General features: G+C 39.8%; 1 protein-coding gene across 1 annotated transcript in view; it reads right to left on the bottom strand.

Annotated features, from left to right (window-relative positions):
* The window catches only part of LOC101599863 (neurexin-1), a 545,566-nt gene that overhangs the window by 112,217 nt on the left and 407,123 nt on the right, over positions 1 to 26,226 (bottom strand). The window contains exons 6-8 of the mRNA XM_045137280.1: positions 21,904 to 22,205; positions 19,688 to 19,711; positions 18,480 to 18,641 (exon numbers count right to left, since the gene is read on the bottom strand). Coding sequence (XP_044993215.1) covers positions 18,480 to 18,641; positions 19,688 to 19,711; positions 21,904 to 22,205 — 488 coding nt within the window. The remainder of the gene's footprint in view (positions 1 to 18,479; positions 18,642 to 19,687; positions 19,712 to 21,903; positions 22,206 to 26,226) is intronic.

Below are 26,226 nucleotides of genomic sequence, written 5' to 3'. Positions count from 1 at the left end.
TCCCGGTTCGACTATCCAAGACCCACATAAGCCAGATGCACAAGGGGGCGCATGCATCTAGAGTTTGTTTACAGTGGCAGGAGGGATTTCCTCCCTCCATCCCTCCCTCTCTCTCTCCCTCTCTCTCTCAAATAAATAAATAAAAATATTTTTTAAATGATAATAAAAAAGAGAGGAAGGGCTTATGTTTAGTGATGGATTCAGAGGTTTCAGCACATGGTCATCTAGCTGCATTATTCCTGGGACCTAGGAGATGAGAACATAGTGAAATGGTGTTATGGAGGCAAGTTGACAAGAAGCTGAGAATGGGGAAAAACACGAAATCACATCAGTAGTAAATATTTTTTATAAAGTTCCTATCATCCCCTACTAACAAATAACACTGGCAACTGGAGACCAAGCTTTCAATACAGGAGCCTTTTACAGGGCAAGCAGTAACTAACCCCTCCTGGAAAGACCCTCTTACAGAAAGTGTTGTGGATGCTTGGCACATGTTTTCCTGCGCAGCTACCGTAGCAAGAAAAATTCTGATGAATGGTGTCAGGGAGAGTAGCGAGGTTCTGAGTTATCTCAAATGATGGTATTCTCTCTCAAGATTATAACCTTGGGCTCCATAATGTAGTTATAAGAAAGTCGCTATTAAAACTGTCCATAAAGGACCACTTTTGGCAAATGCTTAATGGATAGAAAGGATGATTGTATAATTTGAAATTTAAAATTAACCTCGTCTTTAAAAGTGTTCACGACAAATTGACTTCGAATAAAGACCCATTTAGAGGGGATGCTTGGGCTGGCCTAGAGAACTGAAGACAACTTCGCTGTCGTTAGAGCCACGTAGCCATGTAGGACTGTTTTGCTGGCTTTAGGGAGCTTGCAAATGCATTCATAAGGTGAAAACTGACGGAGAGTGTTATGGGCTCCGGGGTCCACAAGATCTGGAAGTATTTGTAATAGCAAGACCAAAATATGTCCCTCAAGGTCTCGATTCATTTGGAGCAAGAGGAAATTATCCTTCCTTTTTTTTTTTTTCCTCACTCTGGTCCAGGCTGACCTGGAATTCACTCTGTTGTCTCAGGGTAGTCTTGAACTCATGGCGATCCTCCTACCTCTGCCTTGCAGGTGTGGGATTAAAGGCATGCACCCTTCCTCTTTTTTTTCCTTTAAGATTTAATGGATTTGTGCTGTGCATGGTGGTGCACGTCTTTAATCCCAGCACTTGTCAGGCAAAGGTAGGAGGACCACAGTGAGTTTGAGGCCACCCTGAGACTCCATAGTGAATTCCAGGTCAGCCTGAGCTAGAGTGAAATTCTACCTTGAAAAACCAAAAATAAAAATAAAAAGATCTAATGGACTTATAAAAAGAAGGCTAGAAGCCTACAAAGCTGATATTTAATGGAGTCTACTAGATTTTAACCAAATTTGGGAAATTCACCATTCACCATAAATTACAGATGATCATTCATGACCTGTACTGGGTAAGGACTCTCAGGACAAAAAAAAAAAAAAAAAAAAGGGCGACAATACAGGAGGTTACAAGGAAAGAAAGTGTGAACATGTTTTACTGCACTGGGCAGGGGGATAGGGGAAGAAGGCATGTTTTCATATCAGTGAAATGCAATTAAAAGTTTAATGGTATCTCCACGTTTGTTTGTTTGTTTGTTTGTTTTCCTTTCAAACCCCAAAAGAAATTCCTTATATTTAAATTTCAGATTTGCTTAGCTTATTTTTAAAAATCGCCTCTTCAGGATATCTGTCCTTGAATCATCATTTACTTTCTTACAGATGCTCCTAATATTGAACTTTGTACATTGCTATTCCTGCCAAGGAAGTAGATCATTAAAGGATCTTCCCTCTCTACTTCTTTTCTCCTTCCTTCTCTTCTCTCTGTTTCTGTCTCACTTTTAAACACACACACTCTCTCTCTCATTTCTTTCTCTCCTCCTTTGCTTTTATTTCTTCAAGATTAAGCAGGGCTCAGGCTCAGAAAGACATACCTTCTCTTCTCAATAGAAAACACACATTTCGGCAGAGATAAACTTTAACAACGGTGCAAATGAAAACAGGGTCTGAACCTCTTTCAGGTAGCTCATGATTTAAGGGAGGAGTCGCATTGTTAAAAGGAACATCACTGATCCCGGTGCCAGTGACGCAAACACTCCATCCTAACAACAGCCGTTACTCTATCAGGTGCCACAGAGACTTCTAGAAAGACCTGCAACAGGATCAGCAATTCCTAGTAATGAATCAAGCCTTCCTCAGTGGGAACACAACCCAGAAACACTTCAAAGGTAGGTTCCCAGAAATGAGTTTTATAGAATGAAGAATAAAAATGAAAAAAAAAAAAATAACAAAGTCAAAATTTTCCTATTTCTACCAAACCAAAATAATCAAACCGAGTATAGTTAATCTTTAGTGTAGAGTTAGAACTGGTTTTATGAAGAAAGGAATGTGACTTCTGGAATGCAATTCTAAATCATTGAGATTGCTCAATTCTAAAAGTGAAAATTACAGCTGAAGTCTAACCTATTGCAGTTGACAGACTGAGCCCTGGACTTCTGTTTGACTGTTTGTTTTTCTTATTAGGAAAAGGGATTAAACTTTGTATACTTTATACTCCCTTTCTACAAGAAGATTTAAATGTTGAATTAAAAAATACCTTACTGTGTAAGTAGCTGCAAACACAGAAAAAAGTAATTTAAAATAATGCTGCCTTCAATTCCTTTACCAAAAGTCAGCGTCCTAACTCATTATAGAGGGTGACTTCAATTATCCTGAATAGATAAGGAAGGTAGGAATTTTCCACAGCCACTCCTGGGACCAAAATCAAAACAAAACAAGTAAAAAAAAAAAAAATACAGCACTCTTAAAATCAAAAAGTATGCTGAAAGAGACTTCTATTTCCCTGCCTTATTTCTTTCTTTGCAGGCGGGCAAAGCACCCAGAGTAAGGTAAGCAGGAGCAGGTCTAGAGGTGGAAGCCGGCCTCGGCATGTGCCTGGCACTCGGCTTTGTGAGGAAGAGACCTGCTGTGATGTCAGTAGACGGCTTCTCATTAAGTTTTACAGATTTCCATCAAACAGCTGCACTCCTTTAACCCTGTGGCTGGTCCCAAGATACAAGCGTAGGACAGATGATCAAAACACGAAGGGTCTTTTAAAATTCAGAGAACTAGAAATGTTCTTCCCTTCTGCATATTTCTCTGTATTGCAGCAACTCCACAAACCGTAACATAACCTCTATTGTGGAATTGTTTTTCTGTTTTCTTTCTTTTCTTTTTTTTTGAATGTGATGGGTGATGAACCAAGCCACTATGCTCGACGTCCCAGCACTAAAAACGAACAGGTCCCAATCCTTGCTCTCAGAACAACCTTCCCCTGGCTTTTCTCAGAGTCCTCATCTGAACTTCAGAAAACAGACGATGATTTTCCGAGTCCTTCCCAGGACATTGTAAGTAGCTTGCTGCGAACAAGGGATGCATGGGGACATTACGGTTTCATCTCAGAAGCCCCCCAGCCCCCAGTTGACCAGACGCTGGTTGATTACATGGTAGAGGAGGTGCTGTGGTGCTGCTAGGTCTAATGGAGGCGAAAGAGCAGACGAAAGACTTTCTCTTAGTTGCCTGTGGACTTTCCTCTCTTGTACCATGTCTTCACTCTACGCTTTCTTGTGGAAGCACACGCATCAGGGCTCATACAGGTCACTGAATACGTTCCTATTGTTGAATTAAAGACACTGAAATTCACATTCAATGGTTGTGGATACTTGGAATGCCGCTAAACACCAAAAGAATGCAAATCAAAATTATCATGAGCTAACACTTCATAGTAGATAGGGTGGTTATTTTTTAAAGCACTGAGTATGTGGCTCAGAGGGACAGTACTTTCTTATCATGACTATGACTCTGGCTTTCACCTCCAAGCACCATAATAATGCCAGTAATAGTCATGCTTTATTATTATAACTAATACTAATAATAAGAATAATAAACTGAAAGGCAAATGTTGGGAGAATGTGGGAATCCAATTTTACCGTAGGGATGCAAAATAGTGTAAATGATATAGAAAAACATCATGCCAGTTAACTAAAAATAAAAAGTAAAATGGCATCATGTGATGGTTTTAATGACATGTCCCCATAGTCTCAGGTATTTTTGACCAAAACTGTTTCCTATTGAAATCTCTAGTAAGTGAAGCACTTATGGAAGAAGTGTGTCACCAAGTGTGAACCTTGGAGTGGGGTTCACACCTAAGGTGTGAACAGAGCCATCCTGAACACTGGCTTCTCTCTTTGTCTCTCTGCTATGGACGTGTGGTGAAGGGCGCCAGCTCCCTGCACCATGAGGAAGCTTCCTCTGGAATCTGTAAGCCTGAAATAAACCCTTCCTTCCGTAAGTTTCCTTTAGTCGGGTGCTTATCCCAGCCACAAGATAAGACAAATAAGGGGCCAGAGATGGCTTAGCAGCTAAGGTGCTTGCCTGCAAAGCCTAAAGACCCAGGTTTGATTCCCCAGTGCTCATGGATGGCAGATGCACTAAGTGGTACGTGTGCAGTGGCTAGAGGTCCTGGCATGCCCATTCTCTCTCTCTTTCTCCTTCCCTCTTACTTTCTCTGCTCTTACCCTCTCAAACAAATAAATGAAATATTTTTAAAAAACTGAAATAAGGATATTAAAGAAATGTTTGGTGTCATATTTATGGTAGCCCTATTCACAAAAGGCAAGATTACAGAAGCAAGCAAATGTATCCTCATGGATGATTGAAAACCATTATGTAAACATGTAAACTATTTGCCCCCCTCTAAAATAATTTATGCAGCAGTTAGTCTCAATGCTGCTGGGATGAACTTCCAAACCAGGCACAATTTGTAAGAGGAATGGAATATCTTTGAAGTTTACAGGTGCAGGTGACGTTTTATAATGGTGGGAGGAGCTGGCCTCCTTTCACAGGGCCACATAGAAAAGCAAACTCCACCAACACAAGGGAACACACTCCAGGAACCCCAGGCAGAGCTCTAGCACGCTGCATATCTGTAGACTGGAATTCAAATCCACCTCCCACACCTTAAGGATGGACCCTAGGATCCACCCACAGTGGCACAAAGTTACAAGCTTGAGTAAAACTCCTGAATCTATCAGGGACATTCATTCAAAGTACCACAAGGTATATCCTGCATTATGTGACAAGGATGAAGGACACCATGTTCAATGCAATGAACCCGTCACATAATGTACTGTGTGGTTTCACTTATGTGAGCTGTGCCAAATAGTGTAATCCATAGAAGCCAGAAATGGAAGTGGTGGCCAGGATATGGGGGTGGGGGAGGGAGAAATGGGAACATTCTTAATCAACAGATATACATTTTGCCCTATGCAGGATAAATAATTTTTAGAGATGTGCTCTACCACATTGGGACAGTTTGTCACAGTCCTGTATCAGACACTTAAAAAACATGCTAAGGCAGTAGACCTTATGCTATTTTTCCTAATCACAGCAATGTTTTGAAACAATAATAATTAAAAGAAAAAAATATCTTCTTTCCTACAATATTAATCTGCTAGATGACATTTTACTTTATCCCAAGATACCCAAGCTACTGTCTCATTTTTCTGTCAAACTGAAATATATACAAGAATCTTTTAAAAGTGAGGGGAAAAAAGAAGTGTTAAAATTCAAGGAATATAAAAATTACTTAAAAGAAAATTTACATTTAAAAACCTCCCCTGTTGCTTAAATAGTCTCCTGTGTTATGTGTATTTCAAAACAAGGGTAAAAGTCTGTTAGCACTGCAAGCAAAGTATTGTAAAATGAAAAACAACCCAGAATTAAAAAAACAAAAAAACAACAAAGCATTTTCCTTGTTGGGTGGAGGACGTTCACGTCATGTACCCCAATCCATCACAGAAGGTGTCTAGGAGCTCAAGAACAAAGAGTCTCTTGCTGCCAGGGTTTTATAGTGAGATGGGGGAAAATACAAAGTGTCATAAAATTCTTGTTTTCTGTAGAAATTTTGAGGAAATCTGTGATACTTTTTCTACTGAAAAGTCTGTCACCTTATGTTCTGCTAGAAAAGGGAAGTAAGGCCATACACTTTATCTGGGAAAAATGCTATTAAGAATTATGTTAGCAACGGCCCTCCTTTACCTATTGAGTCAAGAAATTCCAGTCTCCTATGCTGGTTTAGAGAGGTGCCACACTTCACAATGGACTCTAGGGGGCGGGGTTTGGAAAAAATTAGTTGCAGAAGGCTCCTTCCCCTAAATGATTTCTTAAATTAGCTTAAAAGCCGTCATTGTCTAATTTATACCCAAGGAAGACTTCCTTTAGGGAACAATGCTCTGGAGTCATTAAAATGGAATGAAATACATAGAAATCTGCTTAAATTAGCAAATTGTGGTAAGGTAAAATAATCCTTCCTAAAGGATTGCTAACAAAAAAAAAAAAAAAAAAAAAGGATTTGACTTGAGGCCTGCTCCATGGGAGGAAATATATTCCTGATACTGAAAGCCTACAACAGGGGTAGTCATGAGCCCTTAGAGGTGTAACGTCTGCTGCTGTTTGGCTAAATGTATATATACTATGCTCATCAGACTACCCAATATGCACTTCTCTTAATGTTCATACCTATATGTTAATGCTACTCTCACTTTTGCATTAGAGAACTTTCTCTGTTCAGATGGCAGTGACCTTGGGATGACTCAGAAGGCATCACAGTGCTGAGAAGAAGTGACAGAGGAGTGCTTTGGACTGCAATATCTTTATTACACCTCCCGATGCTCAGGGTCCATTGCAGAAGAGGTGGCGGAAAGAATGTAAGAGCCAAAGGAAGGGTAGGACTCCTTACAACGTGCTCCTCCAGACACAAAGCGGCCTGGATATCCATGACCTCACAGTGCCTGACACTACCTACACAAGACCGTCATAATAGGAGGAAAAGATGATGACATCAAAATAAAAGAGAGCCTGATTGAGAGGGGGATGGAATGTGATGGAGAGTGGAATTTCAAAAGGGAAAGTGGGGGGAGGGAAGGAATTACCATGGATATTGTTTGCAGTCATGGAAGTTGTTAATTATAAAAAATGAAAAAAAGAAAAAATGTAAGAGCCAAAGAAAAGAAAAGGGAGGATAGCTTACAGCACTGACTTCCAGACACAAAGTTGTCTTGATATTCATGACTTCACAGTGACTGATGCTACCTATACAAGATGTGCATAATACAGGGGGAAATAATGACATCAAAATAGAAAAGAGGCTAGTTGGAAAGAAGGGATTCAGTAAAGAGGGCATCTGAGAAGGTGGAAGGGAAGGTGGTATGAGATTGTTATCACGATATATTGTCTAAATGTATAGGTTGTCAATAAAGAATTTTTAAAAAAGAATTCAGCATTATATTATTAGCTTGAAAATGATAATTCACTGAAGGAAATCTACATACAGCATTTGCAGTACTTTGAAAAGGCAAAGAATTGTGCTATGAAAAAAGTACATGAGGAGTGAAATGGGAAACCTAGTTTAACTTGTAATTAAAACACATGCTCAGGCTGGAGAGATAAATGCCTTAATAGTTAAGGCACTTGCCTGCAAAGCCAAAGGACCCAGATTTGATTCCCGGGGACCCACGTAAGCCAGATGCACAAGGTGGTGCATGTTTCTGGAGTTTGTTTGCAGCAGCTGGAGGCCCTGGAGCACCCATTCTCTCCCTCTCTCTCTCAAAAATAGATATAAGTATTTAAAAAATGCTCATTTTATTTCAATGGTCATGGCCTTAGTTCCAACTATTTAAGAATGAAAAGTGGTGGCTCACGTCTTTAATCCCAGCACTTGGAAGGCAGAGATAAGAGGATCACCATGATTCTGAGGCCACCCTGAGACTACATAGTGAATTCCAGGTCAGCCTGGACTAGAGTGAGAACCTACCTCGAAAACCTACTTTGAGAGAAGATACACTTCATCCTGGAACTGAAGTTCCTGCACAGTACAGATGGATGGGTAGGGGAATTGCCTGGTGATCTGTTCTCAATCCAACCTGGGAGAAGAGCCTGACTATAGCCTCTGTAAGAAAACCAAGCCTTCTCAAAGGTTCGCGGGGACCAGAGCTTCTGTGACATCTGACACTCTGAGTCTCAGTGAAACCCTCAGAGTGAACCCTGAGGTGCTGAGTTTTACAGAGCACCTCTCCAAAATCCGGGTCTTCTACGCTGAAACCCGAGCACACGTGCACATCCAGGTCTTCTAAGACCATGGATACCAGGAGCTCCCCAGCTTAGAAACTCTCAGACTTCATTCCCAATCTCAAATCCCCTGGAGGTCTTATTGACAGTCCTTTAAACAACTGACTGACCTGACCAGTGTAGCATTTACTTACATGTTCTTACTCAGAAGGTTTTATAATTTCATACAGTGCTGCTTGCTAGTAAGCAAAATACAAAATAATGCCTAAAAGATTGCCAAAAGCAATGTCTACCTCAGTCCTTGATGACTAAGCCTCACGCTGGCTGGCCATACATTTTAGCCTAATAACTTTGGGAAAGAAAATGTTATAAGTCAGTCACATTTGGTCTTTCACACATTCAAGTTTTATCTGTATGACTCATCGACAAGTGGTGAGTATACAAGAGGAAACAATGGCTATTTCCAAAACAGGCATTTTCATTGAGCTTGCTGACAACCATGGCACCATTCTTAAAAATTGAAAGATATTTGTATTTGGACTGTAACAGTAAAGTGACTGTTGCAAATTCAGGTTCTTAACAAAGTCCTTGTGTTTTTGAAAATTTTTCTGCTTTTGTCAATTGTCAATTAAGGTTTCTAATTTTTGATACCTGAGAAGATGAATGTTCCAATTTAGGGTAACCAAAGAGGAAACAATGCTGGGCATTGTGGCAATGAATGAGGAGTCCCTTCTAACTGCTTTTGTATACTGCTATTGTGGCCATGATAATGTTAAAAATAATTTGAATTTCCCATTTAGTTCAATTCAATTTTCTAACAAACAAAACTGTGAGGAAAGCTCTGCTAGGGATTGAATTAAATGAAAAAGAATTAAAATTAAATGATGTGTGCAAAACCTCTGAAATTCATCAGCATCAAGGACAATCTTCATATTGTAGGTATCAATTAATAATGAAAATGCAGATCCCTGGACTGGAGAGATGCTTAGTTGTTAAGGCTCTTGCCTGCAAAGCCGAAGAACCCAGGTTCAATTCCCCAGAACCCATGTAAGCCAGATGTGCAAGGTGGCACAAATATAGAGAATTTGTTTGCAGTGGCTAGAAGCCCTGACATATGCATTTTCCTCTCTCTGTATTTGCCTGTTTCTCTGTCTCTCTCAAATAAATAAATAATAAAATAAAGAAAAGGTGGATCCCCTTATTCAAAGTTATTAAGGGATGTGGAGGACCCCATTAAAAAATAAATATATAAATAGTAAAAATTTTAAAGGCTAGAGAGATGGCTCAGCAATTAATATGCTTGCTTGCAGAGCCCGTGGTCCCCAGTACCCAAGTAAAGCCAGATGCACAAGATGGCACATGTGTCTGGAATTTGTTTGCAGTGGCTGGAGGCCCTGGTGATCCCATTTTCTATTTGCCTTTCTGTCTCTCTCTCTCATCATATATATATATATATATATATATATATATATATATATATATATATTAGAAAAAGCTGAAAATTTCAAGATGGTGATAGGGAGATACTAAATCATGAGTGGGTTACTGCTTTTGTGGGGTTCTATGTGACTACTTAAAGTCACAAAGCCCTACGTGCAGTACAATTCCTAGCTAACAGACACAAAATTGAGACATACTCATATAGCTAAACTGTACTGAAATGCTACTGTATGCCAGATGTTAGTGTCTCAGTGGCATAATCCTGTTCAATCCTTTAGATATTAGAAAAAAATGAAGCAAGGGGATGTAACTGTTTTTCTCCAGTCCTACAGGTACCAATTCCATGAAACCAGGATTTGAACCTAGCTCTGTCTGGTTCTAAAACCATTCTCTTTAATGACTTTAATACAATTAGTTCTCTACAATGGGTTATGTTTGATGACCTTCTTAATCAGATTTAGAAAATTGGACACAAATCTCATTGAGGTACTTAAATAACAGCTCAGGCATTATAACCACGATCAGATGACCTGTGTCACCCCAGTCACCTGGGATCTCTGGATCTTCACAAAAGTCTCTGGTGCCAATGGACACCTAAGATGAAAAGCACAGAGCAGCCCATGTCACTACACAGAGAATACTTAACAAACAAAGATAATAATATCATTTTTGGACTGCAGACATGACTTGGTGCTTGGCTGCAACACTTAGGGACCCATGTTTGACTCTCCAGATCCCACATAAACCAGATGCCCAGAAGGCGAGGCAAATGCAAGGTCGCACATGCCCATTAGCTGGTGCGAGGGTCTGGAGTTCAATTGTAGTGGCTGAGGCCCTGCCAATTCTGTCTCTATCTCTGTCTTTCTCTAAAATAAAAATAAATTAAAAATAATATCATTTTCCTATTATTTAAAATCACATACTTTTGAATCACTGAGTACTTTCCATTTTAAAGTAACTTATTTGTTTTAAATCTGTTTTAATAATGATGATGATGTCCCTGGAGGAGGGGGGAAACACCAATTATAGTACAGAGAGGTCATTTTCTCCTAAACATAAGCACTTGGCTTGAGAGGAAAAAATAGGGGTGTATCATTTCATAATAGAACTTAAGAAGAAATTTTAAAAACTCACTTTTTTTGGATAATTTCACATTAATGTGACTCAAACAAAGTAGGGAACTTGCATTTCCATATGGCCTTTTGTTCTTGTGTTTGCATTGTATTTTATAACTGATCAGTCATGTAATTTCATCTTTCCTATTAGTTTCCAAGTCTGTTAGTGAAACTGAGTTAGTGCTATTTTATTATTACATTCCATAAAATAACATTTCCAAATAAGGACTTTAGAAAATGTCTCCTTTTCCTTGAACCTCTTAGGTTTCCTTCTGCAGTGCTGACCATGGCTCCGCCTCCACCTCTAGTGTAATTTTCATACTTCTGTAGAGATGCCCACTGCCCTTTTGTGCTTCTTTGGCTGAAGGCGCAGTGTTCTGACTGTGCTCTTATTTACCGGTGTGCTGTCAGCCTCCAGCACAGACGCTGGCATGTAGTAGGTATTGATGGAATTTGACTAACTGTATCAAGACGTGCAAGTATTACTGCATAATCTAAAGAGCCCATTTGCACAGGGCACTCTCTCCATTTAGATCTGAAATTAAGAGGTCATATTCAGTTTTAGACACTGGGCATTACAGCTCTCTGCTGGGTTGAAAAATGTCATATTCTATAAAATACAACAAGCCCTCAGAAGTATGTCATTGAGCCCCCTAGCAAACACGTTAGGCTAGCTTGATATTTGAAAGCACTACAATTCATTATGCCAACTGCTGATACATTTCCAGGCTTGGGGGCATCTGCTGAAAATGATGGAAAATAAAAATCTGTGGGTACTCTGGATTGGAGGCTGCTATGTCTGAAAAGCTAAATTCCAGGCAAGAATTTACCAGATGCTTTGTGGACTAAAGTGCCGAGTTCCAGTTCCTTGGGGAACTGAGCAGATGGGACTCCCTGAACACAATCTCAGAGAGGAGTGGCCATGGCAGGATGCCCAGTTTCTGCCCCAATTGCTTATTCCCCTTGTCCCCAAGGCTACGATGAACAGAAACGAACTGACTCTTAGCAACTTATGAAGTCAATGCTTTATGGAAGTCTACAAAGTACTTCCCAGTGTGTTTTCTGTTCTCAGAGTTGGTTAGACTGCACAGGGAAGTACTAACAGCTTCATCATCTCAGTCCACCACAGGAAGCAGAAAGGTATGCCCTGTGGAGCAGAGTTGGCTCGCAGAGGCAGCAGCTGGGCACCAGTCAGGATGGAGGGCAGAGCTCCATCATGTGCCCTTGCATAACTTGGCATCTCAGAAATGGCTTCAGTTCCTCACCCTGGCAGCCTCTCCTCCAACTTTCTTGGAATCCAGGTTGCACTTTTGCTTTTTCTTCTCTAACACTTCTTACGAAATCCATTTTGTCTTATTTCATCTTGATAAAAATACTGAGAATGAAGGAAAGGGAGTGAGACAATCCTATAGCATGGCAACCATATAGAGCAGCAATAAAGGACAAGGATTTCTCAAGTTTGACTTTTGGCTATTAAGTGATTGCTTTCCCTGAGGCTAGTTATCTAACTTCTCCAGTGTCCATGCCTTCATTTCCCAAACAGGGACAGTATTTGCTATGTGAGAATCATCATCGTCAGGCCAGGCATGGTGCGCACGCCTTTAATCCCAGCACTCCAGAGATAGAGGTAAGAGGATCACTATGAGTTCGAGGCCAGCATGGGACTACAGAGTGAGTTCCAGGTTGGCCTGGGCTAGAGTGAGACCCTACCTTGAAAAAAACTAACAAAATATTTACTAAGTATCAAGTTATTTCATACAAATTCATTAGTATATTCTTGAAAAGTTTATAATATTTATATGTTCCTGGTATCTCAAAGCACCTGCCTATTAGGTGACTCATTAGATATTATGTCATTTTTAAGCACTTGTTTTAACATTGGTGTTACTCTGGGAATAAAGATAATTCTCCAGGAATAACCTGATTCCACATGCACAAGGTGGAGCATGAGTCTGGAGTTCATTTGCAGTGGCTAGACGCCCTGGTACATCCATTCTCTCTCACTATCTGCCCCCCTCAAATAAATAAAAAAATAAAGTAAACAATCCTTTATAGTGATTCAAACAAGGACATACTGTCAAAGCCAATTCAGTATCACCTCTTGTTCCATAGCAATATGTTGAGCAAAAAGTTGTAGATGTACATGAGAATGGTTAAGAAAGAATGGAGCAGTGAAGCAAAAGAAGAAGGAGGAGGAGGAGGAGGTGGAGCAGCGAAGCAAAAGAAGAAGGAGGAGGAGGAGGAGGTGGAGGAGAAGAAGAAGAGGAAGAAGAGAAAGAAGAAAAATAAAAAAGAAACCTTTTCCCTAAAGACTCAAGAAAACATATGGTAAGGCAGTATAAATTAATTATAAAATGCTGCCAACCGGGATGGCTTAGCAGTTAGGGCATTTTCCTGCAAAGCCAAAGGACCCAGGATTCCCCAGGACCCAGATACACCAGGTGATGTATGCATTTGGAGTTTGTTTGCAGTGGCTGGAGGTCCTGCCACATCCATTCTCTCTCTCCCTTTTCCTCTGTCAAATAAATAAAAATAAAATATATATTTTTTAAAAATGTTCCCAATCAATGGTAGGCCACGACAACCACATAGAGGAGGAACTAAATGCCAAAAGGCAGAAACCCATACAATGTGACTAACAGATATCACTGAATATCTCTTCTTTCTCTGGGTTTCTGCCATCTCAGTTTTTCCAAAGAAGTTGTAGTTTAGGATAGGAAACCCTAAATACAAGCCTAGCCCAAAATGCAGCCTTCCATTACTGTTTTTCTTACACATAAATATTATTTCTGTACAAAGAGCAGGATAAGCACAGAAGGATTTTTGAAGACCTGAGTTTGATGACCACAAAGACTGATAAACAGAGAACACTTCACAATCATGAGAAGTCCTCTGTTGTCCAAGAGAAGGAAGATAAGGGACTAAATGGCATTTGCATAAAGAGAATATTTCACTTTTTCCCAGCATCAATGCCAGTATGGTGTGGTATTTAGTGTGACCATCGCATGAGACAGAATGGAGCATGCTGACAAACTTAGGTAATTGGCCATTTTCTTTTCATACTGAGGGGAAATGCTTCTCTGAGACTGGCTATTTTCTGATCCTAACCCACCTCATAGCATCGTACAGATTTTTAGTGCAAAAAGACTTTAAGTGTAATTAAAACCAGAGTTGACCTAATTAGGTTGATGAAATTTTCAGTAGGGATTTAATTCCCTCTACCATTTCACTCATTTTTTTTCTCTCTCTAAAATCCTCCCAGGGGCTCCTTCTGAGCAGTCTTAGTGGCAGCATTTTATAGTGGCCTCACACAGGCAGAGGCTCAACCAACACAACTGATTATAAAACCTCCAGCAGGTCTATATGGCTGAAGCAAACATCCAGAGAAAGTGTTTTATTCAACATATACCAACCATCCTTTCCCTCTACTTCTTTTGTTCCATTTCATTTCCTAAGTAGCAAGGTAGCATAAGAAATGTCCACCAACTCAGGGAGGGGTTTTAGCGTATTTGCTGGTACAAAGAATTTAAGAAGCATGTGACATGTGAGCAATGAACGAAACAGGAGATTAAGAAGGCAGAGGCATCACGCTTCCAAGCAGAACACTTTCCACAGAAGCCCTCATAATCAGAATATTGGATACAAATTCACACTAGTAAGATTTCATCTCTATTTGAAGATTTAAAAGCAATGTCCAGAGGACATATTAGGAGTTAGCTCTGATACTTATATAAAGAAAAGGGCTTTTCAAGTTGTCTGAGGTGATGGCAAGGCTGTAGAGGTCCTCAAAAAAACTTCAAGCATCTCACCCACTAACCATGACTTTTCCTTATGAGTTACTCAGATTTCCTCTCCTATTGGAACAGTTAGTCAAGAGCACTTTATTGAAAAAATAAATTAAATGTTCAAAGATTCTTAATGAACTTATCTCAGCTTTTAGTCAATGGTTTCAAAACTACAAAAAAGTAAACAGATGCTTCTGTCAAAGAAACATGTGCTCTTTTCATTAAAATGAAAATTAATAGATCATTTTTCAATGGCTTGCTACCCTGTAGGAATTTCATAATGACAGGCTGGATATAATGCTCATTTTCACAACTTTTCCTTACCTTCTATGGAATTTATACCTGTGAAGGTTATATTCATTGACCTCAAATATTTCTCAAAAGACTTTTTTGATTTATTAGTGATAATATTATAAACATTTACAAAAATATTTTGGGGTGGGAGGGATGGCTTAGTGGTTAAGGCATTTGCCTACAAAGCAAAAGGACCCAGGTTCAACTCCCCAGGACCCACGTTAGCCAGATGCCCCAGGGAGCGCACGTGTCTGCAGTTGGTTTGCGCTGGCTGGAGGCCCTGGCATACCCATTCTCTCTGTCTCTCTTTCTCCCTCTTTCTCTGTCAAATAAATAAAAATTAATTAAAAATATATTCAAAAATATTTTGGCCCTTCTAGTTGAAATTTCTGAGCACTCCAGATTTCCTCTCATTTTAAACTATTTGAAATTCAGATTAGGTTTTACCAAATTGTTGAGGTTTTTTGCTTGTTTATTTATTTATATTGAAATTTGAGGATGGCTTTAATAAGAGTAACTTTCTTAGCAAGGTTCAGTGAAAATTCCACAGCAAATGCGGTGCAAGAGAACTAGGTTATCTCTGATAAAAATTAGATTACAGGGATTTTCTCAATATATTAAGAAATTTCTTTAGGTTTTACTTTAATTTTTGTCAAATAAAGATGTAACTCTGGAAGACTAGCAGACCATTTCCAGTTTTGTAAAGAGTGTCCCTGATTATATGACGCAGTCATCCCGTCAAGCATGTTACATATGTCAGGGTTCTGTCCTCTGATTCTGCCCCACCATTACTTCCATTTCCCTACATTTAAAAGAAGGATATTGAATTTGGAGAGTCCTTTCCAGGACTGTTCCAACTCTAAAATATCTTCTAGGACTTTAGACAAAGTACTTAGAATTGGGCTGGAGAGATGGCTTAGTGGTTAAGTGCTTGCCTGTGAAGCTTAAAGACTCCAGTTCGAGGCTCGATTCCCCAGAACCTACGTAAGCCAGATGCACAAGGGAATGCATACATCTGGAGTTTGTTTGCAGTGGCTGGAGGCCTTGGTGCACACATTCTCTCTCTCTCTCTTTCTCTCTCTCTTTCTGTGGCACTCTCAAATAAATAAATAAATAAGTGCTTAGAATCTCCCATAGGAGTGTTTATCCTAAGGGTCTTAGAAACTAGATTGAAAATAAAAATACACTGAAGTTATAATTAAGGCATTATGTATGCAACACACTAGAGGCTAGAAAACGTAAGCTAGGAATTAGGGAAACAAACATAATTTGACTTCTAAGAGAGATTCACCAACTCTACAAAGTTGACTTATTTAAAATAAATTGATTTAGCCAATAATCCATGGTACTTTGTCACTATTTCATTTCATAAGCAGGCAGGCAGCAGCATTATAAATGATATTCCAGACAAAGATGGAAATTATAAACTATCGAAACAACGTCCAGTGGAGGTATACTTGGATTTCTAGCTTGCTGTCTGTAAGTCCTTGAACCCTCTACTGAGCCCGAGGAAAATCAGGTGAGAGACATTCTACACATCAGCAAAAGCTGACAGCACATGCTTCAGATATATTTCCCAGGCATGGAGGGGAGAAGAGAGGGGAGTGACCACTCAAGAAAAAGTCATGATTTTTATCCAAAACCTCCAGAAAAATGGAGCAAGAATGAACTTTCTTTTGTCCACTGATTAGTTTCTAACTAAAAGGCACTTGGAAGTTGACCTATTTGTTCTTTTTTTGCTATTTTGTTTTTATGATTGATTTATAAATACAAATAAAGATGAATAAGGAATATCATCTCATAAACAGTTAAACAGTAAATATGTTAATCTGAAACACAGCTTAATTCAAAACCATTATATTAGACTATCACAAGTGATTGCAGTTTCATAAACCCAAAACTTATTTGTCCTGTGAAGAATTGGAATCAAACATGTGTTTCAACGGAACCCAGGGATCACAGAAATCCTCATTCTCACAGCATGTCTAAGATGTTCCTTAACTAGATTTCCATTTCTGCTAAGGGTCCACCAGTTTCTAGTCCTTTCCTCAGTCTACAACAGGCTTCACCATTTACAAGTAAAGCAGGGTCTACGGTTAAACAATGGAAAGGAGGAACATAGTATGTTTGGTTTGGAATCTGGTTCTGACACCACTTTCCACAGCCGTGAAAGGGCTTCAGGAGTCTACTTGAGAAGTCAAAAAATCACTGGCCATGTATCTTCCTCACTCACCTGAACTAATTTCTTCTCCTGCAGCCAGTACAAATAATCTTCATTCTAGACTCACACATTCTCTTTATGTGTTTTCCTTGCCCATTGGAACTCACTCTCCTCTCTCCCTTTTTTAAATTCACATGAGCATAACTTCCATAAGGTTTAATATCCCATTAATCGTTTATAAAAGCTGTTTTGCTTATAAGACTTTGGGGGTTTGTACAATGCACTATGGCAATGACATAGCAAATTCTCCTATGGAGACTTGGTATATCATGGTAGCTATGAGCACAGATGACACTGAAATCAGATACCGAACCCAAGATTTCAATAATTAATAACTATGAGTTTTCCCTCAAGAAACTATCTGTTGTGAACCTCAGTTTCTATTAGTTTTCTAGCTTGCAGAGTTCACCACCAACTGAACTCATGTTCCATATGTATATAGAGTCAGATTCACTCTCTACTCAGTCACCTGTAACACACTGTGTGAGTCATTGATGCTTGTCTCATCAAGTTTATATAGTTAAAGTATTTTCCTTAGAATAAACCAAACTATGCCACTGTGTATCAGTAATGCCTATGGCTAAGTCTAAAACTATTAAGCATTATATTTGGTAGTATGCATCACTAAATTGCAGCCCTACTTTGTAGAAAGAAAAGAAAAGAGAAGAAAAGAAAAGAAAAGAAAAGAAAAGAAAAGAAAAGAAAAGAAAAGAAAAAAAACCTCCTGGTTCTGGTAGCCAGAAAAAAAATTGTTGGTGTCTGAATAGAAAAGAAAATATCAGTTTTGATGAAAATAACTTTCCAAGTTGAAATTCAAGGGCTTTCTGGTCTTTCAGCGCAAATTGAAAGGCTATAAAAACGTCAGCAGATGATGCCAGCTGCAAATATGGGATGAAATTCAGTCATTTCCCCTCTTATTTCTCAGATTCATATCAGGTAAACTTACCAGATCACAAATGGCACAAATATTCCCTTCAGGATCTTTTCAAAATATATGGACAGAATTTTCTATGACACATACAGCCTTATTCATTTGGTTGTGCTTTATATAGTGCAGTTTTCTATTGCACCGTCTTTTTTCGTTTCTTCCTTTCCCTTTAACTCTCAAACAGTCACCAATCTACATACAGTGCCTTAGACAGCGAGAAATGATCAATTAAGTGTGCTGGTTTAACAACTCTTTTTTTTGTTTGATTTCCTCGCTTAGCTGATGCACGGACCTCTGTGCAGTTTTCCACTGTGAATTATTTACAGACCAGCAAAAAGAAAGCAGAACTTAATTCCTTCCCAACAGCCTCTAAGCTACCCTCACACTGCATAAACCGCAGCACAGCGCTGAATTTCACGTGGAGCCCTTTGACTCTGCAGACATCAGGTCTTCAGCAAACGAACTCTCCAGTTCGGATCTGAAATGATGAGATCGTGAGTGGGGAATGGTCCCACGGCCGGGATATTTACCTCTTTCAGACAGCCCATAAAGTTGTTACTGACTGGTGACCCGGGGAGGTCTGCTGTGCTGGGGCTGCCTCCAACATAGAAAAAGTCATCGGAGCCCAGCATGGTATAATCTTCTTGCGTGTAGCCCGTGGTGGTCAGAATGCCGTCCACTGATATAGTGACCTAGATAACAAAGCACAGGGAAAGGACACGCTATACTCAGACCTAGATACTGGGATCCTGGGATATGCCTGTTTTGTGTTTTGTTTGGCTTTATTTATTTAGTTTTGTTTTGCTTTTTTTTTGTTTTGTTGTTGTTGTTTTGTTTGGTTTTCTGTTTGGTTTTCAGTTTTAGACCTATGGCGGAACCCATTTTCATGTCTGTTTCAGGTTGATTCTTGGATTCTATGGCGCTAGCCCTGAGACATCTAAGCTAGTTAGAGGAGTTAACCGATTATTGAACTTGTGTTAGCATCCTCCCTGCTGCAACTCAAAAGTCATTGAGCAGACACAAAAATGGTGTTAGTAAAATGCCTCCTGGGTTAGTTTGGCTGGTGTACACATTAGTAAAAGTTTAGTCGTCTGTTATTCACTAACAACAACGTGCACCTTGTCAACATAAAAGGCGCAAGCTTGTGTCCAGCAACGCCACTGTTTGCACTGTTGAGCAGCGAGTGCCCAGCATGCAAGCGCCTAGGTCATGCCAGGGGAGACGAGGCAACGCAACCAGTGAAGCGGTGCGCATGCAAGAGGGGACAGCACGGTGGTTCAGAAAGGAGAGGACAGAGGACAAGGGCAGAGCCAAGGTGAAGGTAACGGCTCGGTGGCGACGGGGAGGATGAGTGGATGTGGCACCCCCAGCATCACCAAAGCAAGACCCCCCCATGCCATGCATCATGAATGGTTGGAGCCTGGCTGGGCCTGCGCTCACGCCGGCCAGCCACCATTTTCTGATCCCGTGTTAACCACAGCTGGATGCAAAAACGTTCGAAACGTTTAACGATGCCCCTACAGTGAGTTGGAAAACAGAAGTTGACAGGAACAGGTAAAAAACATAAGAAAGTCCACAACAGATGGAAAGAAGGAGGTCAAAGGAAGCAGAAAAGTACCAACCGCAGTTCCTCTTTTGTTAATGATGTCTACAGTTAAAAGAAAGAAAGAAAACACACGGCAAACCCAAAATAAGAAACAATTAGAATGATATCTACCGAACAATGTAGTTTGTTTACCATAGCGTGTCCAATGCCTGAGTGCTTTGTGGAGAAGGGGGGAGAAAGGAAATTAAAAACTGTGAACAGAATAACGATCGTTACTTAAAAAATATGATGGTCTCTACCATGTTAGTACATTTTTTGATTCAGGTAACGGTTAGTAGAATGAAACATTCCATGAATGACATGTTAGTTATTAAGCATGTTAGTAACATAGAAAAAGGGCAAAAAAATTTTACAAGAAAAAAGCAGACTAACAAATAGGCCTCCCACAGAGGTAATACGTTTTTTTTTTTCCTTTTTCCTGCCATTAACGTTCATATCGCCACTACACATAAACAGACACATGGCAACGCTCCCTTTGTTTTCCTGAGGCACATCTGAGAGACGTTGTCAACGTCTGAAAGGGATTCAAAGTCTAAAGCTCCTCAGCTGACCACTGCCACCCTATGCCCGCCATTGTCCTCCCTCCGCCCCACCCTCCCCAGGCCCCAGCGAATTAGTAGGACTTGGTTGGCATTGCTACTCAATTTTACAGCACACAAGGACTCCTCCTCAATCCAAAACTTCCTTCGGTCATATTGATGGGCTTTAGGGTCACAGTTTACTGCAATGAAACAAAGCAAAGATCCTGACACACAGAATGAGTAGAATGGACTTGTTTTGATCTGTCCTGCCACACATGCAACCCGGCTACAGAAAGACGGTGTCCTTGGAGCTACCAATTTGCAGTTGGCTTTGTAACCTGGGCAAAGGCACATCTAGAAAGCAGGCTCCTGAAGACCCACCCTTCCTTCCGGCTCCTCCCAGGGACCTCCAGTCTCTTGGTGAGTGTCTGAGAGGAAAAATGGAAAACCAAAGAGACAGACTTACAGGGCCCTGGAGTCTACAGCTACACTGCATGTGGACTGTGCAGCCCTTCCCACGGCCATCTGGGAGTTCTTTGGGGCTCTGAGGATCTAGTGGTGTTTTTCATCTGCCTGAGCTAGACTGGATCTACATTCTAAAGTTCCCCTTTACCCCTCTTCTCAGATTGCTTAAGTCTACCAGAAGGGGAAGGGGAAGGAAAAGGTTAGTTAACAGCTCAGAAAGAAAGGGCTGTTTTCGTAATGGTAAACCAGAGAAAATCGGTCATTCTGCAACTGTTCAGAGAAACAACAAATATGTTAAGGATATTAGTTTGAGATTAGTTTAGCATTTACTGTAAAATAATTAATTGTGTCGACACTTAACAAAATGATACAGTGTAATATCATAAACTTGCTCATAACCAAAATTTAGGATGATCTAAATATAAGAACAATCTATTTTGGTTCTGCACATACACTGCAGTATATCTCAGTTACAAACATACAGTATATGGAGATCCACAGATCTAGGGAACATGGATATACAGAGCCTCATTTGAGGTTTTTTATTTATTTTTTTGGTTTTTTGAGGTAGGGTCTCATTCTGGTCCAGGCTGACCATTAACTATGTAGTCTCAGGTGGCCTCGAACTCATGGCGATCCTCCTACCTCTGCCTCCCGAGTGCTGAGATGAAAGGCGTGCGCCACCACGCCCGGCTTATTTGAGATTTGTATAAAACATGCAATCAAATAGAAATGGGGACCTAGAAGATGAAGTGGCCTTCCAGTGCCATTTGGAATTGAACTTGAAATATCTGTGCTACAAATGAAAATATCTTCATAAGCAGAGTATTCAGATGGTAGTAAATCCCTAAAATTGATTAATCCCCATCAGGGATTTATACTCCTTTTGCAGGGGTAGGGGGTGGAGAGGGCATAGGGATTGATTCAATCCCAGACCTCACTGTTTTAACTACAAAAAAGGAACTGTGATTTTAATGACCCCAATGTGCATGCTTCCAAATGATCACTATGGAAACTATAATTTAAAATCAAACAAAAACCAAAAAAAAAAAAAAAAAGAAAGAAAGAAAAAAAAAACACAACAAAATCACACACAGCACAGGAAGGGCAGGTCACAAAGATATTGTAGCAGCCCTCTGGGAAATTGCCATATGTCACTGTATCAAAAGAGCCTTTGGGTCCCCAGAACTTTCTAGATATGCCCCTGCTCAAGTATGGCAGGAAGATTCCCCTCAGAAGAAAAAAGCTCGTCTGTAAGTGACTCTGAGGATCCCTGAGTCATGTCCCTAGGGTCTCAGGTATCACACACACAGCTGTAGCGAGAAACAAAGCCAGTTACTCTCTTATCCACTGCTCTGTTACCTGACGCAAATTCCTGGTGACTTTCACATCATGCCAGGCATTATCATTAAACTTTCCATTCACGGGCTCCACTAGTGCTTCAAAGGCCCCTGATCCCAAATTAATGACCAGAGAGACAGCTCCATTTTTCAAGGCAAGGTTGACATAATCGGCTGATTTCCCCGTGTGAAGCATCAGTCCGTTCCTCTGAAGAGTTTTAAAGGACAGTGTGATTTCATCGCTGCTGCTTTGAATGGGGTTTTGAGACAAGTCATAGCAGAAGTATTCAGATCCTTTGAATGTGGCAATATATTCTTCTTTTCCTAGGGGAAAACAGATGTACACAAGCATGAATAAACAAAATGCACAAGCTTAACAAAACACAAACTTACAATAAACCCCTTGCTTACTTAATATTTATGACAAATGCCTTGTCAAAAGAATCAGATGCAGTAGGTGGCAGTATATTTTAAATAAATCTCCTCAGCTATTGGGGCGTCAACTACAGTAGCTAAAAGTGACATTCTTGAAAATTCAATTAATTTCTAAGTATCACTGCAAGAGCTCTGAGCAGACACAGTAATGCTGCGCTACCTCCAGGGTGAGTCAGGTAGCATGAGTGCATACTGGATGGTTCTACTCTGCTGGGAGCAATGAAGTCCAACATCTTTGCAACGTTCTCTCTATCCAACTGGGGAGTTATTTTAATTTTCAGTGAGACATTTATGTTCAAAGATCTTTCACAATGAGGAGACAAATATTTTCATCACTGAGAGACCATAACAAATTACATGGTGAGGAGGAAAGAAAAGATTTGAAAAAAAAAAAAGAAAAGAAAGAATTTGATCTGGGAATAAATAGATCTCCTACTGAGCATGTGCGCTCCCTCCCCAGATGGAGGGAGTAGTTATAAAACGTCTAATGGAGTCAGCTGGGCTGTTAATTCATTCCCTAGTCTCGCCAAGCAGATGGTAGTGCTGGCTTTTATGAGACTGGTATGAATTCCAGAACATCGTCTTGGGAATAGCATGTAAATGAAGTCTTGCATATCTCAGACTTTAGGATATTTAGGAGTAACAATGTGGATACTACAAGATGCTAGATGGATCAAGCAAGCTATTTGACTTTTGGAAAGAGCAATCTTCCTCGCTAATGATGTAAGTCTGAAGAATGTAAGCCACAAGCCCCTTTGACTTTCCATACGATGAAGACGGTGTGCCCAGAAAAATTTATGAGATGACACAGTATTGTTGGGAATCAGCTTGTGATGAACTGTAAAAAGAATTGTCTATGTAATGCTACTGGAGAAACTGAATGGTTCCACTGACAAATGGCGTCCTTGTATGTATTAATTAGAAAATCATACACCAGAATGCATTCGCTTCCCTTGTCATTGCCTCAAGAGGTTTCGTTTTTCTTTTTGCTGTTTTGTTCTCTGCTTTCCTCTGTTCTGATCTCTTGTTTTGTTTGAGTCACAGCCTCAATATGTAGGCCATTCTGTAATCCTAGTTTATAATCATTCTGCCTCAGCATCCTGAGCAGCAGGATTATAGGAATGTGTCATCATGTCTATGTTGGCCATGCGATTGAGTTTCAGGACTATTTGCATTTGGTAGTTTAACTCATGGCCTGCAGATAGAGCTCAGATGAAAGTTTCAGCGCCCCCTGACAGAATGGCCTGACTTCCTTGATGAAGACTCTGCTCCCTAGTGGCCACTCCAGGCAGGTGAGCCACGGCCCTCAGTAATACCTAGCAACTTCCACAAGGGATGGAGCCTGGATAGGATTCTCAGTGACTATTTGCAATTAGTGAAGACTACCACAAAAACAAAACCCGCCACCTTCTAAGTGAGTCATAGGAAGGAAGGAGACCCTCACTTCATGCATTCTGAATTGACTGAGCACTTCCCAAGAGCTGGGTGCAATACTGAGTGATCTGGAGTGCACAACGCAGAGCTAATGCCTGTGTGGGAATGTTCACAGAACCGGTCAATTCAGCGTTATGGGTGGTTTAACACTGGGAGTCACCAAAATATAAGCTTAGACTTCAACTGGACCACTGATAATTGTCACTGGCACAAATTACACACTTCTTAAAATCTTGGTTTCTGAAAATGGCTAAGTGATACTGATCTTTTAGGACTGGTGTGAGGACCAAAAGAGCCACATCAGTGCAGCCACCTGGCCTCATTGGTGAATGGCTGTCATCTTCCTCCATGCCTACCTAATGTGATAATGATCAATGTGGTGATGCTCAAAGCACATGCTGTCCTTAATAGTGAAATCTACAATCTTCTCCTTAAGATCACAAACGGAACAAGGATTCCTACTTAACACATTTTGATTTGATAGCATACTTTAAAATACACCTAGTATAAAAAAATCAGATAAAAATATGACCATTGTAAATATTATAATTGAGGAAAATAATGCCACATTTACTAACATGGCTGTACAAACTGAAAGACCAAAGTGACTTGTGAGAATGATTTGGCTTAGGAATACATTGCATAAAGACAACAGGGTTCTGTAGATGCTGGGGACATTCAGCATTTTAACATACATGAATAGCTTAATAGGATCAGCAAAATACTAATGAATTCGAATGAAAACTTTAAAATTATTGTGTCAATTTGATTTTAAAGTTCTATTAAAAAGACCCCAAAAGTGCCAAAATAATTAAAACATGCCATAGAAACAAGAGCAAGTGAGTTAATATGTAAATACAGACATTTGTTTGAAATTTGTGATAATTACATGAGGGAATAAAATAACTAAAATATTCCCAAGGATATATGAAAATCACTTATACTAACTTAGTTATTTTATATAAATGAGAAAAGGACAATTTAGCCAATAAATGGTACTGGGACACATAATTAACCTGCAAGAAAAAGGTGGAAAAGATTTTTTAACATCATATTATTGACAAAAATCAAATCTAGCTGGCTAAAGATAACATTTGGAAAAACAAATCTAAATGATTTGCAAGGAAGAGAATTATGATGCAGAATTATGATGAAATTGAGAATAAACTAAAAGAACAATTCTAAATCTTGGAAAATCTGTTAATATATTTAGTATTATCCACTGCTAATATAAATAAACATAAGATAAAAATTGAGCAAAAGAAATAAACTGTTTGACTTTACTTAATCCCATGGGAATTTCACACATTACAACAACCCTGAGGTCTTAGGCTTTAGGAAATAGTTAACATGGTCTATAAAAAGTAGTTCCCTTGGGCTAGAGAGCTTCACCCATGGTTAAAGACCCTTGCTTGTGAAGGCTGATGCCCAGTGTTCAGTTACTTAGTTCCTTTGTAAGGCCAGATGAACAAAGTGGTCCAGGAATCTGGAGTTTATTTTCAGGGGCAAGAGGCCCTGGTGCACCCACTCCATTCTCTTTCTGTCTCTCTCCTTTCAAGTAAAATAAAAATAATTTTAAAAATAGCTTTCTCCAAGAGTTTTAATTTTTTATATATATTTTAATTTTTATTTATTTATGAGAGAGAGAGAGAGAGAGAATGGGTGTGCCAGGGCTTCCAGCCACTGCAAACAAACTCTAGATGCATGCACCCCCTGGTGCATCTGGCTAACGTGGGTCCTGGAGAATTGAACCTGGGTCCTTTGGCTTTTGCAGGCAAGTGCCTTAACTGCTAAGCCATCCTTCCAGCCTTTTTCATATGTTTTTGAATGTTCATTGATTCATAGATATAGATATAGCTGTATATATTAAATGTGTGTGTGTGTTCACACACATACTATCACCTATGGTGATATAGAGGTGTGAGACCCATTTCTCAGGGTGAGATGTAGAGACATCCACTTCTCTGAAGATATTCAACACAATTTACAGTCCTACTGATCATTCAGAATAGATCTCTGAGCAAAAGGGAGTTTTGGAGACTATCTTCTCATTTAATCCTTCATTTTCATTACTGAAAATGATGAAGCTTGCATGGTTATCAAGTTCAAAATATTCACCAGGAGACAGGCCCAAATAGAGTACCCTGCCTACTAATAAGTTCCTCTGACAGACCATGTTGCCTGTAGAAAGGAATGGTGTTTAACACACTGAGAACAAAGGAAAAATACAAAACTTTTTGTGAATAGATTTTAGTGATAAAAGTTTAATTATAGTAGTCTACTGTTTAAGCAGGCAGAGAACCATGTTTAGAAATACTCTACTTGGGCCGGGCGTGGTGGCGCACGCCTTTAATCCCAGCACTTGGGAGGCAGAGGTAGGAGGATTGCCATGAGTTCAAGGCCACCCTGAGATGACAGAGTTAATTCCAGGTCAGCCTGGACCAGAGTGAGACCCTACCTCAAAAAAAAAAAAAAA

Source organism: Jaculus jaculus, chromosome 18, assembly GCF_020740685.1.
Source record: "Jaculus jaculus isolate mJacJac1 chromosome 18, mJacJac1.mat.Y.cur, whole genome shotgun sequence".
Lineage (NCBI taxonomy): Eukaryota > Metazoa > Chordata > Mammalia > Rodentia > Dipodidae > Jaculus > Jaculus jaculus.
The sequence above is the reverse complement of the archived record's forward strand: the minus strand, read 5'-3'. Positions and strand labels throughout refer to the sequence as shown.